Below are 13,203 nucleotides of genomic sequence, written 5' to 3'. Positions count from 1 at the left end.
AGGCTCAAGAATAATTGCTAGAAAAATAAGTGTGTTACATTAGGTCTGCTGAAAACTAATCCTCAAAAAAACTGTGAAGATCAAGGTGAAGAACACCCCTTCATGACTATTATTTCCTTATATTGTGGCACCATGGACTGTCTGACAGGGCTTACACCATGGAAACTTACCAACAGAAAAGGGACAGTGTTTAAAGGATAATGTTGGTTTCTTGTTGTCAACAAATCTCATAAAAAGTCCAACACCAACAAAGTCTCAGTACTTTCCATTTGTAAAAAGAGATAAATAATTAAGGAAGCTGGGAACTTTTATTGATAAATAGAATAAATAGTAAATTTTTGGGGGACTACTTTCAGCTGTGGATGAATAAGTATTTGGAGCTAGTAGAGAGTACTAAGGCAACAGCACCATGTCTGTGTGGGACTGACTCAAAATAGACTACAGGGGCCATGTTTATGATAATGAAGGGACTTGTCAACCAGACCTGCCGTGTGGCTCTTTGTTGTGTTTTTAATAGTTTTTGGACAACAATGGAGTTTAATGACAGAGAGGAATGAGCCATACCAGGCTTTGAACACACAGACACAAGTTAGTGGGATGAATTTATTGTTGGTTTCTGTCTTTTTGTTGAGATTTGTAGGCAAAAAGAGAAATATAGAGTATTATCAGCCTCATCATTCACATTGTCTGCCAGTTTTCTGATGGTTCATTTTCACCTAAGAGACTAACGTGGCATGAAGCATAAATAAATATTCTAGCCATGCTTACGTGAAGTTTAATATACCTTGCACACTGATTTAGAAACTATTTGCACATGGTTAACTGGAGCTATGTTTCAGGTGTCCTCGACTATGATAAATATGACACACCTGCTGACAACTCGGAAACCAGTATTTTCCATGAGCGTGGTGTAAAAGAGTTGGCTTCTCACCTCACAATGTAAACTGGGGTTGCGTCCCCCTTGTGTGTGTTCTGGACGGTAGTACCAAAACAAACTCATCATCAGCTCTCCTGAAGAAAAAACAACAAAGCCCCGCCACACACGTTTACTTCAGTTCTTGAGCCAGTTATTTTTCGGCATTAATTCAGCAAGTACACACGGTGTACAATATGTGTCCTACCTGACTCTGGCTCTTCCCACAGAGATGAGATCTTGGCCACATAAGGCAGAGACTTCTTCCTAGGTCCAGATTTCAGCAGAACAGTGTCTCTGACCCGAATCACCTCCCCGTCCCTCTGGACTCCCTCGAAACACTTCCTCAGCACCAGATCCTCCTCTCCCTGAGAACACAGGCAGCACGAAATACTGACTTGGATGAAACTCTGAATTAGCCTTAATATGATAAATCGTCAGTTAAGTTAAATTACACCATACTTAATTACAAGGCACCAACATGGCTGCGTCACTAAGCACCAGCATGACTTTCTCTACGTACCACTGAGAAAACCTCCTTCTGAAAGGGCAGGCCAACTGGCTGCCAGCCGTTGGTGGTTTTTTGGCGGCCGTTCTTCGGCTGCTTGGCAACCGTTCGCGCTCCGACGCTGGCAGAGCCAAGCTTCTGTTTCTTGTCCCTGTTGCGAGGGCAGACAGCCACGCTGATGCTGCCGGTGCCGCGTGCGCCAGACCTCGACCCGCTGGGCGACTTGGCACTCTGCGGACACTCCTTCGCCACCTGCAGCGGAGCCTGCGGTTGGCTGGGGTCAGACAGCGGAGTCTGAATGTGGGGCACTGATTGGCCCGCTGGAGGCACAGTGGGAATGGGGCAGCCAGTGAGGATTCTGGGGCTGGGACAGATGGGGATGGAGGAGGGACTGTGATGGTCATTGAGGGTTGATGGGTAGTCATCTGAGGGAGGAAAAGAAAAGGCAAGATAATGAAGTTGAGTGACAGTGTGAAACATGTACACAGTCCTTTGAGGAGCAGCTAAAGTGATCAGCAACCTTTAACAAGGTTGCAAAATAAGACACGAACAACACTCAGTTATTATTAGTTCTGCTGATGCAGCAGAAAAAAAACTAACAAGAGCCTCTATTAAGGTCAATTATAGTCTTTAACAGAGCTGGCCCTCACACACACCGACACAAGATACACAATATCATTAGAAAGGATTTTTTTTGTAATGGAGCCTTGGTTTTGCAACTTTTACTTAAAGCAAAACTATGTAATGTTTACTGAACAGTGGCCAAGTATCCAAAAGTGGTGATTTTACTATACTTGTAAATGGCAAAATGTAGCATAACATTACCACAAGTTCAAGTACAACACTTATACTCTGCATTGCATTAGCCTGCGTTATTGCTCAGCTGTCAAACAGACTTACAGACACAGAACTGGATGAGACAAGCAGGTCTCTCACCACAAATCCACATAAACTTTTAGCACCTCTGACAAAGTGCAGCTCACAGTCCCAAACAGAGCAAGTTTGGGCCTCAGCGATTACATTTTTATATTGCAAAACTACCAGCTAGGTTACCGCTCTGTCTGCCTGCGACTCACAGCCACTCTCAGCGCGAGGTGGGCTGTTCATCAGGTGCATTAGCTGGGATTTGCGCAGAGTCGAAAACTTTGTCTTGCGGCATCCTCCTGACATTTTGCGCTCTAGGCAACTACCTGTTGCCTATTCCACGGGCCGGTCCTGAGTAGTAGTAGAAGTTGTCTGGTTTATTAGATGAAGAGAAGTGAAATTTGGACAAAAGGCACACATGTTTTATTTAGCACAAGAGCTGACAGAAAGTGTAGGCAGCAGTAGTTTCTCCTATGCACTGATAAAGGGAGGGGTGAGCGGTGAACCAGGGGTGTATTGGGACTGAAATTCAGCCCGGGACTTTGAGACGGAGAGGCCCTTTATACAAGCGCAGGGGCGCAGAGAAATATTTTTTGGACTTATTTTAATACAGTTAGTGTTTTTGTTGTATAAAGGGAATCAGATTATGCTGAAGACCTTTAAGAAACTTCAGGATGACACCTGCATCATTTTTAAATGTAAACAGATTTTAAACTGTGATCCTTATTCTAGTTTTGAATCGCAGCTTTTTACTATAAATAAACCTTCTGTTGTTTTGATTGCTGAAATCTATCATCCACCTAAGTACAATGATAACTTTATTTTTAGAGTTTGCTGACTTTTTAACTAGATTTAATTTGCAGTATGAGAGGATTTTAATTGTTGGTGATTTTAATATCCATATTTGTTGTGATGATGCCATTGGTTAAAGACTTTTTGAGTCTTTTAGTTTCACACAGTTTGTGTCTGAACCTACACATCAGCGTGGACATACATTAGATTTAGTTTTAAGCTATGGTTTGTCTGTGTCAGTTAATAATATCAGTGCTTTACCAATTTCAGATTACTCGCTGATATTATTTGACATGTCTATCCCTACTTCATTTAGTACAGGGAAAATGGTGCTGAAGACAAGGTTATCTCGATATATTAGCACTGGTGCTTTAAATTACCTTAATTTGAAACTACCAGATGTGATGGAGTTTTTAGCCAAGCCGTTTCGGTGGACTGTCTCATAGACAACTTTAATGGTGCACTCTGGGATTTGTTGGAGTGGGTGGCTACAGCTAAGACACGGAAGTGTCCTCCAAAAAAATCATACACCTTGGCTAAATGAGGAGTTACTGACTCTCAGAAAGAGCTGCAGGAAAGTTGAATGTCAGTGGCACCATACTAAGCTTGAAGTTTATTATAGGGCATGGCATGACAGTCTGACCACCTATCAGTCTAGGATGGCTACTGCAAAGGCAGCTTTTTATTCTAATGTGATTATGAATAATATGCATAACCCTAGACTTTTATTATTTGACACTGTTGATAGACTTACACAGTGTCAGCAGCCAGTAAGTAGTACAGATTTGTCAGCACATGATTTTATGATGTATTTTTATGAGAGAGTTGAGGACATCCGAACTACGATACCCCAGTCAAATGTTGGGGGATTAGACTGCGCTATCACAGGACCATTTTCTACAGGACAGGGCCACTCTGATTTTGAGCAGATTTCTTTGGCTGAGTTAACTAAAATTGTTGTGACTGCAAGAGGAACTACTTGCTCTGTGGATCCCTTGCCTGCCTGGGTTGTTAAAGAACTATGGCCAACATTAGGATTGTATGTTTTAGCTCTCCACACTGAGATAGCTATTGGACCAGGTAGATTAGGTCATTTGTATGCTCTCCACAGGAGATTTTCTGGCTTGCTTCAAATCTGCAGTGGTTAAACCATTATTGAAGAAACCAAATCTGGATATAAACTCGTTGGACCTATTTCTAATTTGGCCTTCTTATCTAAAGTCTGAGAAAGTGGTCTCAAATCAGCTTAAAAAATATCTGTCATCTAATAATCTTTTTGAGACACTGCATTCTGCTTTTCGAGCAAAACATTCTACTGAAATGGCACTCACAAAGGTGGTAAATGATCTGTTACTGGCTGCTGACTCTGTCCTTTTGTTGTTGGATCTTAGCGCAGCTTTTGATACTGTTGATCACTGTATTCTTTTGGACAGAATCGAGAATACTTCGCCATCTCTGACCAGGTGCTTAAGTGGTTGAGATCTTACCTTTCAGAAAGATCTCAATGTGTATTTTATAATAACACATTTTCCGACCCTTCACCACTTCAGCACGGGGTTCCAAAGGGTTCTGTCCTTGGTCCTCTGCTGTTTTTGTTATACTTCGTACCATTGGGTCAGATCATTCGTTCTTTTGGGATTGCTTTTCATTGCTATGCTGATGATTTACAATTACATATGCCAGTTATTGCATCTGATTTGCAATGCATCTGATTTGGTTAAGTTATTGACTTGCTTGGCTGCTGTGAGGAGCTGGTTATCAACAAATTTCTTGCTACTCAACTCAACAAAACCTGAGATGATAGCTATTGGACCAGGTAGATTAGGTAATTTGCATGACAATTTTACCCTGTCCATTGATGATTTGGTCATTCATTGCAAGGAGAGAATCTAGGGGTCATTTTTGATCGATCACTTTCATTTGATTTGCATATTATATAAGTGACAAAAGTAGCCTTCTTTCATCTCCTAAGAATAACAAAGATTAGGTCCAATTGGCACTTAAAGATGCTGATGCCCTTATTCATGCCTTTGTTACATCTAGGCTGGACTATTGTAATGTACTGTTCTCTGGGCTGCCTAAGAAAAGTTTGCGAGGTCTGCAGATGGTCCAGAATGCTGCACCACGTATTCTGACTGGATCATCTAAATACATGCATATAACTTCTGCGCTGGCCTCACTGCTCTGGCTCCTTGTTCAGGTTAGAGCAGATTTTAAGGTTTTGTTGTTAACGTACAAAATAGTGAGTGGCCCTGCATCATTATATCTGTCTGATCTTTTAAATTCTTATGTGCTTACACGGTTGCTGCGCTTCCACGGGACAGGACTTCTGACTGTACCAAAGGTTAGGAAAAAAACGATTGGTGAGCGAGCCTTTTCGTTTTGTGCTCCAACATTTTGGAACAGTCTTCCAGCAGATATTGGGCTGGCGTGTTCAATTGAGGTTTTTAAATCAATTGCAAATCAAAATGCACACAGCGCTTGTGCACTGGAGGAAAGGGGGCACTGGAGCTCCACTCCTTTAAAACCGATCTGCAGAAAGCGGCATCCCTCTTGAGCAGTGAAGTCACTGGTTGGAGGGGGACACACACACGCAGGACGGGATGACCCAGGTACTAAGTTGGATTTCCCCCGTTTGAAAAGAGATTAAACCAAATGCATTTTGCTTGGTTTTAAACATTTATTTAGGCAATACAAACAGCCCACTCACTAAACAAGGCTGCCGATGAGTTAAAAGAACTATGACTTGTTGTAAATAGTGTTATATTTCCATAATGTGTTTTTACAAGCAGCATATCACATCCACACGCTGGTGCGCGTTTGGCTCGAAAAGGCAATGAACATCTGATAACAATAGGCTATATGAAACTATGCACTCATATTTGCTCGACTGACGCATTGAAAACGGCATCAATTTAATTGTAATTTGTCCTCCGGTTAACTTTATTTATGAGAATAAATTGCACTGCATGCATGTAGACCTATTAATTAATATGATTCTGGATTAAACTGTTCAACATATTTGAGGCGTTCTTTTGTAGAAACAGATATCTCTGTGTTTATTATCCTAAATCTGGATCTTTTGTGCGCTGCAAATTATCTTAAATTGTGTTTTTTGCGCACTTCAGGTAAAATAAATCAAACGGGTGTTTGTTCATTCAGAAAGGCTTTAAGCCAGCAATACGCAGAGGTAATATTTCAATTTATTTTACACAATAGTAGGCCTATTCATTTCAAATTGTTTCATCCTTCTGCCATGTGAGTCGCTATTTCTCATTTCTCCTCTTTATGTACGTACGCATGGTTCAGAGTTTACTTACAGGACTGCACATTCTCCCATCAAGTTTGTTTTTTATAGATCACAACCTTTGCTTAGGAAGTGGCTTAAGCACTTTTCCCTATTTTGTAGGTACACACCGTTTATAAATGAGACCCCAGGTCAGGCAAGCCTGAGTCAGTCAGAGTGCAAAAATACTTAAATATACTCAAAAACTACAATGCATTCCCATAAAATAGAGCAGTGTGTGTATGTGTGTGCATAAAAATGAAATCTCTCATCTTTAGGTCTTAATATCCCTGGCACAGCTTCCCCTGTGCTTGCCACCACGCTTTTACTGATTGTACAGCTACATATGCACGAGATGAACATCAGTAATAAATATGACTAACAATAACCCATTTTCTAATTCTATCTATGCATAATATGATTGCCTACCCATCCCTGCACACTGCCCCTGTACCTGTCACTGTTTTGTCTGGTTCCACTGACCTTCTCCTCCTCCTCCTTCTCTCCCTTCTCATCAACATGACTGGGTTCATCATCAACCTGTCCCTCTTTATCACCCACCTCGTAGGGCAGCTATTCGAAAGGTCGGCGGTTCAATCCCCGGCTCCTCCAGGCTGCTCGTCGAAGTATCCTTGGGCAAGATACTGAAACCCGAATTGCCCCTGGTGGCTGTTCCGCCAGTGTATGAATGTGTGTGAATGTTAGTTTCTGTTTGAACACTTAGGCTCAGTGAATGGTGAATGCAGATGTAGTGTAAAAGAAAAGACTAGAAAGGTGCTATACAAATACGGAGCATTTACCTCCACTGACCTACAGCTAATTAACATACAGAGATCCCTCGCTTTTAGAAGGATGTTGTCTTTGTTTGTAAACTGTTGTTTATAATATAGGCAATATAAATATATATAGCCTAATGTATATGCCTACACAGAAATGCATATATAAATAATTCAGTTTATAATAAATACATTAGCCTCCTAATCGTGCATCTGCAAAAACGAGTATCAGTCCAAGTTGGGAGGGACCACTTGTATATCCCCTCAATATTGAAAGTAGTGGTTTGGCCCAGTCTGACTCACAGACAGCGTTTGCTGCAGCTGACCAGCTGGCCAGTGCGGTCACGGATCATAAGTAAAACATTAGAAACTGAAAAATAAAAAGTCCTGAAATGGACCGGTCGTTCTTGAATATTCCCAAACGCCCCGATGGTCGATCTGCCCCTGGACTGAGCCATTGCAATTCGGAACCCTCACCTCTAGATGCCACAAAAACTTACACATTGAACTTTTAAGTTAAGGATGCTAATAAATCTGCCACCACTGCAGTAGGGCTGAACGATTTTGGAAAATAATCTAATTGATTTTTTTTTTTTACCAATATTGCGATTGCGATTTAATATGCGATTAATTTTTAAGCTCTTTACCTTCTGTATTATTCAAAATTGACAAGCAGTAAATCAAGTGTATAGTGTGACCAACACAATATTAGCTAGATTAAACGTACACTGTTCTTTCTTGTAGGTCAGGCCTGTGTTATGATGGAATTTGGTGATGCATGAATTGCATGAATTATTATTATGAGCTATGGTGGAGAAGAAATACAAAATTTTAATAATATGAGAAAGATAATTTGAGAGTCAAGTCATGGCATTAAATTTATATGATATAATATCATCAGGTCGGCCTACCTACAGATCACAAGAACAAGGTTTACCACAGTGTGTTATACAGTAAGTGCTCAATACAAAACCCACAGTTCAACCACCAATTAATGAGTCCTTATCTCAGTTCAAATCTCCTAGGAGTCCATCTTTCTGTATCCCAGTAACCAAACAAAAAATACTCAGTTTGACGTTCAATTAAACAGTTGGCCAACGAAAATAAAACCAAGTGAGCCTCTTGTGTTTAATAGACAACACCGGAGTTCCCCACCCCCGCAGCCTCCGATGCTGGCGAGCAGTGCACTGGCTGTAACTCGGGACAGACTGGGCCTCTTTCGGACTTGTGCATTTAGTTTTAAACTTAAAAGATATTTCCTGAGCTGACTGATGGCTGTGTGTGTGACACCGGCGACGATCGCCACAATACGCTTACCTTACTACACGTGTCTTCACCCACCACCACCACCAAGTTACCCGCGGGTGGCAGGTGCTACTTTCATTCCCTGTGTGACACTAAAGTTTTTGTAGTGTCAGCTTCTGTCAAGCAAGGCCATTGTACAACAACAAGTCAAGGTACAGCGTAACGTGCAAATTTATGCTTCCTCTGCAGACTGCTTTACTCTTGGGTGTCATGTGACTAGATTGTAACCGCAGCCTTTGCGATTTGAAAATCTCGTTATATCGCAAATGCAATTAATCGTTCAGCCCTACTGCGTAGACAAATTACTACATCATGATTTAATTATTTTATTTCAGCTGCACACCCATTCAGGTGGCTGAGGTGAAGCCTTGCTGGGAATAACATGAGGTTACTAAAGTCCAAGTACATCAAACACGTGCATCAAATAAACAGAAGAGCAATGGAGATGTCAATCAAACCTTATCTGTAAGGACGCATTCAGTAGTGAGAAGATATGACACATCATAGCAGGAAAAGCACAGGTAGTACTAATAACATAAATGCTGTTTCTGTTCTATTAAAGTGTCCTTGTAAGCCATGACGACAGTGTGACAGTGAGCCAACATGCACAATTCCAGGATAAGCAGCTAAATAGAATTCACCCATCATTAATTGTATTATTGCTCTTCCTACAGTGACAGGTCAAAATGCCCTTCATGAAAAAGAACTATCTGTGAAAACCCTCACAGTCTGACCTGGTTTTGGCTGCTGGAGACCACAGAAAGAGGTAGAGAGTGTGCGGCCGAGGTGCTGCAGCACACTGGTGTGTGTTCATGTGTAATTAGCGCTGTTTTGAGGTCACGCTCAGGTGTTGTTAATCATACATCCACACTTTCAGGCAGACACACAGACTGTCGCATACGCAAACTCACTGCTTTATGTGTTATACCGCAGACAACATTTTCCTGTTTAGGTTCACATCTCTGAGTTGTCCACAGTGACGAACTGCTGACACTCGAGCTCATACAATCAGCTCATTAGATTTCAGCAGCACAGCCGTGTATTCACTGTTTGGCTGCTTGTATTCAAACTTGGACAAAAGAGGTCTTGCCCTTTATCTGATATTTTTTGTTACTTCCCACTCATGTGACATTCCAAAATGGGAGATTAAAAATGCCTGACATAATAGTTATTGTCAGCACATTGTACTGCTTTGGCCGCCAGATTAGGGAGAGCACTGCATACAAAATAAGATAATAACTCTAGTGTGTTCATGAATGTTTAATACTTCAATGTAGGAAATCCTACTGTCGTACTTAAAGGGGCAAATTGTTTCACATATGTTCAGTTTCCTTGTCATAGGGAGTGCTACTCACTCAGCGCAAATGGTTGTTTAATTTTAATTCTGCAGGGAGCTCTCTTAAGTCTGAGAAAAATAACCCTGATTATGTCATCAGGGTCATCTCAGCGTGGAAACATTTATAACAGGAAGCCTCCGTTACAAACTGGGGACCGGGGAAGTGAAAGATGTGGGTATTTACCATGCAGAGGAAGATCGACAAAAGATACTACTACATTGCAGGTTTGGAACTTGACCTATAACAGGGACTACAAATCAGGATTTCTCTGCCTCTGCCGCTTCAGTCTTGACCACTTTTGCGAGCCTCCTGACTTTGTGTAAATGTACCACTAAATCGCTGGAGTAGCCTTTTAATCAACCCTGCATGATCTCACACACCATTCTTACCACCACATAACATCTTTTTCTACCAGAATATCTGCACACAGCTGTACTTTTCGAGAGATGACACTCAAATGCTTACAAAGCCTTACTTTACGAATTTTTGTTTGTTCTTTTGTTTTTGCTTTTGCATTTTCCCCTTCACCTGGTAACTGACAGTAGAGACACACTGGTAGAGAACCAAAAGGATGACATGCAACAAAAGCCAGCCGGAATTGAACCAGAAACTATTATATTATATAATAGTATTATATATTATATAAGTTCAGAATCTTAGACCACTAAGTCAAAGGGTTGCCCTTCTACGTTTTTTCTTTAGAAGGTTTTTTCTATGGCTTACTTTACTGTTTATGTGAAAACAAATTCATATCATAACCTTTTCAGCCTTATAAACTCTCTGCCACAAATAATAAAGTGGGTAAAATTAAGCTGATGTGACATGTGGCTGAAAGCTCCAGAAAAGCAATGAATAGCAATGAAACTGCTTTTTCCAAAATCAGAAATGAACCTTCAAGCTCAAGATTTCATGGAAGTTCACCTTGACTACATCACTGCCGTAGCAGTAGCAATAAGTAAGCACATCATTTGAACATCTAAAAATTAAGGAGATAATGGACACTCTACTGTCCTTTTGCCTTACATCTGAAGCACTTAAGGAAGTTGTCTGTGCTGTTACGTTCCTGTAAGTGCTACCAAGACAGATACCTGTGCTATAACTCACTTTGGTGAATTCTTCAAAAAACCTATTCTGACACACTGCTGGAGGTTGACAAAAAGTCTGCTCACCTCTTTTGATGCCGTGGTTACATGTGGTGCCGTCTGTGGGGCTGAAGGAGCACCCTCCTCTGGCCATGGGTGGAATCATACTGGTATAGGCAGGGTAACCGTTGACCCTGCAGGGCTCTCCGTAGCACGCCTCCACTGAGGTGCAGCAGTACACTGGATGGTTAATCCCTGAGGGCTGCGGATCGGTGCTTGGGAGCAGCTTGGGTCTCTTGCCGCGCCTTGGGCACAAAGCGAGGGGTGATATGGGAGAAGGGGAGTTCTCCGGGTGGCTGAAGTGGACATAGTAGCCAGGGAAACATGTGTACGTGTTTGGGCTGATGGTTATGGCTGCTGGGTGGGCTACGGAGTGGGTGGACTGAAGATGGTGGTGATGATGATGGTGGTGGTGATGGTGGTGGTGAAACACCTCGGAGAGTGAGCCTTCCTCTGGTTCCTTGAAGGTCTTGTCCTCCAGAAAGAGGGCCAGTCTGTGACAGTACTCGACACATCTCTCCTGGGAACAGCAGTAGCAGGAAGACACCTCAGTGTCCACCTGCTCCTCTTTGATTGTTTTCAAGGAGAATCCCAGCGAAGAGCCACAGTGAACCGCATGTTTGAGACACTCCATTCCTCCTGTGGTGCCCTTCCACTCTGGATCTGACACCTCGCTTTTGCACAAACTACAGCAACCCTGGATGGTAGAGCCCTGCTGGGAATGAACCGGATCCTCTGTACCCTGTTTTCTGTGCTTTAGTTGGTCCTCATGTTTGGGATGCGTTGTTCTTTTGGTCAGCGTTGTTCCTCCACACACTTGTTTACCGCTAATCTCATCCTGAGTCGTTGCTGCTGCTTCAATCCCACTCCCTGGCTTGGGCTCTGTCTTCTTTTGCCGTTTGGTTCCATACGTGGCACTGGTGAGTTTGAGCAGCGTTGCAGCAGTGAGGCCTGCCTGACGCCGAGGCGTTGGTGCAAACAAAGCCAACCAGTCGATGTCCTGAGCCTCCGCTGCTGACCGCCCCTGTTTTTTAGGTCTTTCTTTTCGGTCCGCTTTCCCTCCTGGAAGAACCTTTTTGGTTTTACGACCTCCATGTTCAGTTTCAGAGAGCCTATCTTTAGCTGGATCTTCAGTTGAAGGCTGACGTTTCTTTGTGAGATTTGACACGAGAGAATTGTCTCTGTAGAGCAGCAAGCTGTTGACAGCCTCAGCATTGAGGGAGGCCATTCTCCGCCTGCGGGGCTCAAGGACAGTTGCGGGCAACTTGAGTAAGGCGTCAGATTGGTTGATATTTGGTTCCAGTGCTTTCTGATTGGCTCTTTTCTTATATCCTGATTTGGTCCATCTTTGAATGGAGCCGGAGTGCAGCTTCTTTTTGACTTTCACACTGTTTTGTTTCCCAATTTTTGGTGCATACTTCCCTTTACCCACAACTCCTTTCTCCTCGAGGCGGGTGAGCAGGACACAACAGTCCAGTGCATCTCCATCACCCACTGCCAGTGTATTCTTTCTATGTCGATGTGACTCTTTCCTATCCTTCTTTTTCTTTCCCCTCAACTCAATCTTTCTCTCTTTCCCTTTTTTCACACCACCTCTCTTTTCCTTGCTTCCCTTCTCCTTTCGGGGCTTCCCGCGTTCCTCAGGCTGGCTCCGCTGGGCTTTCACCATGGTCTCAGCGTCCTGGAGCAGATCCACCACCTCCTCTTCATCCACAGGGTCCTACGATGGCAGGTTTGAGATCAGAGAGACCCTTCAGTGAGCATCGTCATGGGTCATCACCTGGGTCCATACACTCTGCGGAGACACACAACGTCAGACATTTGACTTAAGCTGAAACTTAAGCCACACAGTGACTTAATGTAACAGACAAGATCTCTTGATGCATTATTTAACAACTGGTTTTACTCAGTTTTCTGTCAATTTCCACATCCCCGGGGAATATGACCACTTAGACAACCTTTCTCCCTAACATGCAATCACACTGCACACACTGGATGGAGAAGAGTGATGAAGAGCATATTAAGTTTAAGTCGGAGGCCATATGTACTCCAGCCTCTTTTCAATTTGTTATGTTTTAGTTTAAATTTTGCTTTTTTAAAACTTCAGTAATGATGTATTAATTACTTGTGCCACATGTTTCGATTTAGGATTGCAGTCAAATAAAATTTAAAAATTGCCTTTTTGTCCTTTGCACCAGTAACGACCATTTTCAGCTCCTTGAACCCATGCTGAAGCACATTAATGACTCACACAATCCACCAGGAGCCCAAAATTACAAG

The 13,203-nt window shown here is 42.5% G+C and overlaps 1 protein-coding gene across 8 annotated transcripts in view; it reads right to left on the bottom strand.

The window, feature by feature from the left end:
• The window catches only part of bahd1 (bromo adjacent homology domain containing 1), a 32,291-nt gene that overhangs the window by 5,026 nt on the left and 14,062 nt on the right, over positions 1-13,203 (bottom strand). For all 8 annotated transcript variants that reach the window (XM_046062834.1, XM_046062840.1, XM_046062835.1 and 5 more), the window contains 4 exons: positions 10,951-12,718; positions 1,437-1,846; positions 1,122-1,281; positions 932-1,011 (listed from right to left, as the gene is read on the bottom strand). In XM_046062834.1, coding sequence (XP_045918790.1) covers positions 932-1,011; positions 1,122-1,281; positions 1,437-1,846; positions 10,951-12,592 — 2,292 coding nt within the window. In that variant the 5' untranslated portion in view covers positions 12,593-12,718. The remainder of the gene's footprint in view (positions 1-931; positions 1,012-1,121; positions 1,282-1,436; positions 1,847-10,950; positions 12,719-13,203) is intronic.

The sequence above is a fragment of the Micropterus dolomieu genome, linkage group LG11 (genome assembly GCF_021292245.1).
Source record: "Micropterus dolomieu isolate WLL.071019.BEF.003 ecotype Adirondacks linkage group LG11, ASM2129224v1, whole genome shotgun sequence".
NCBI classification, from domain to species: Eukaryota; Metazoa; Chordata; class Actinopteri; order Centrarchiformes; family Centrarchidae; genus Micropterus; species Micropterus dolomieu.
This window is presented reverse-complemented; position numbering and strand designations above follow the sequence as displayed.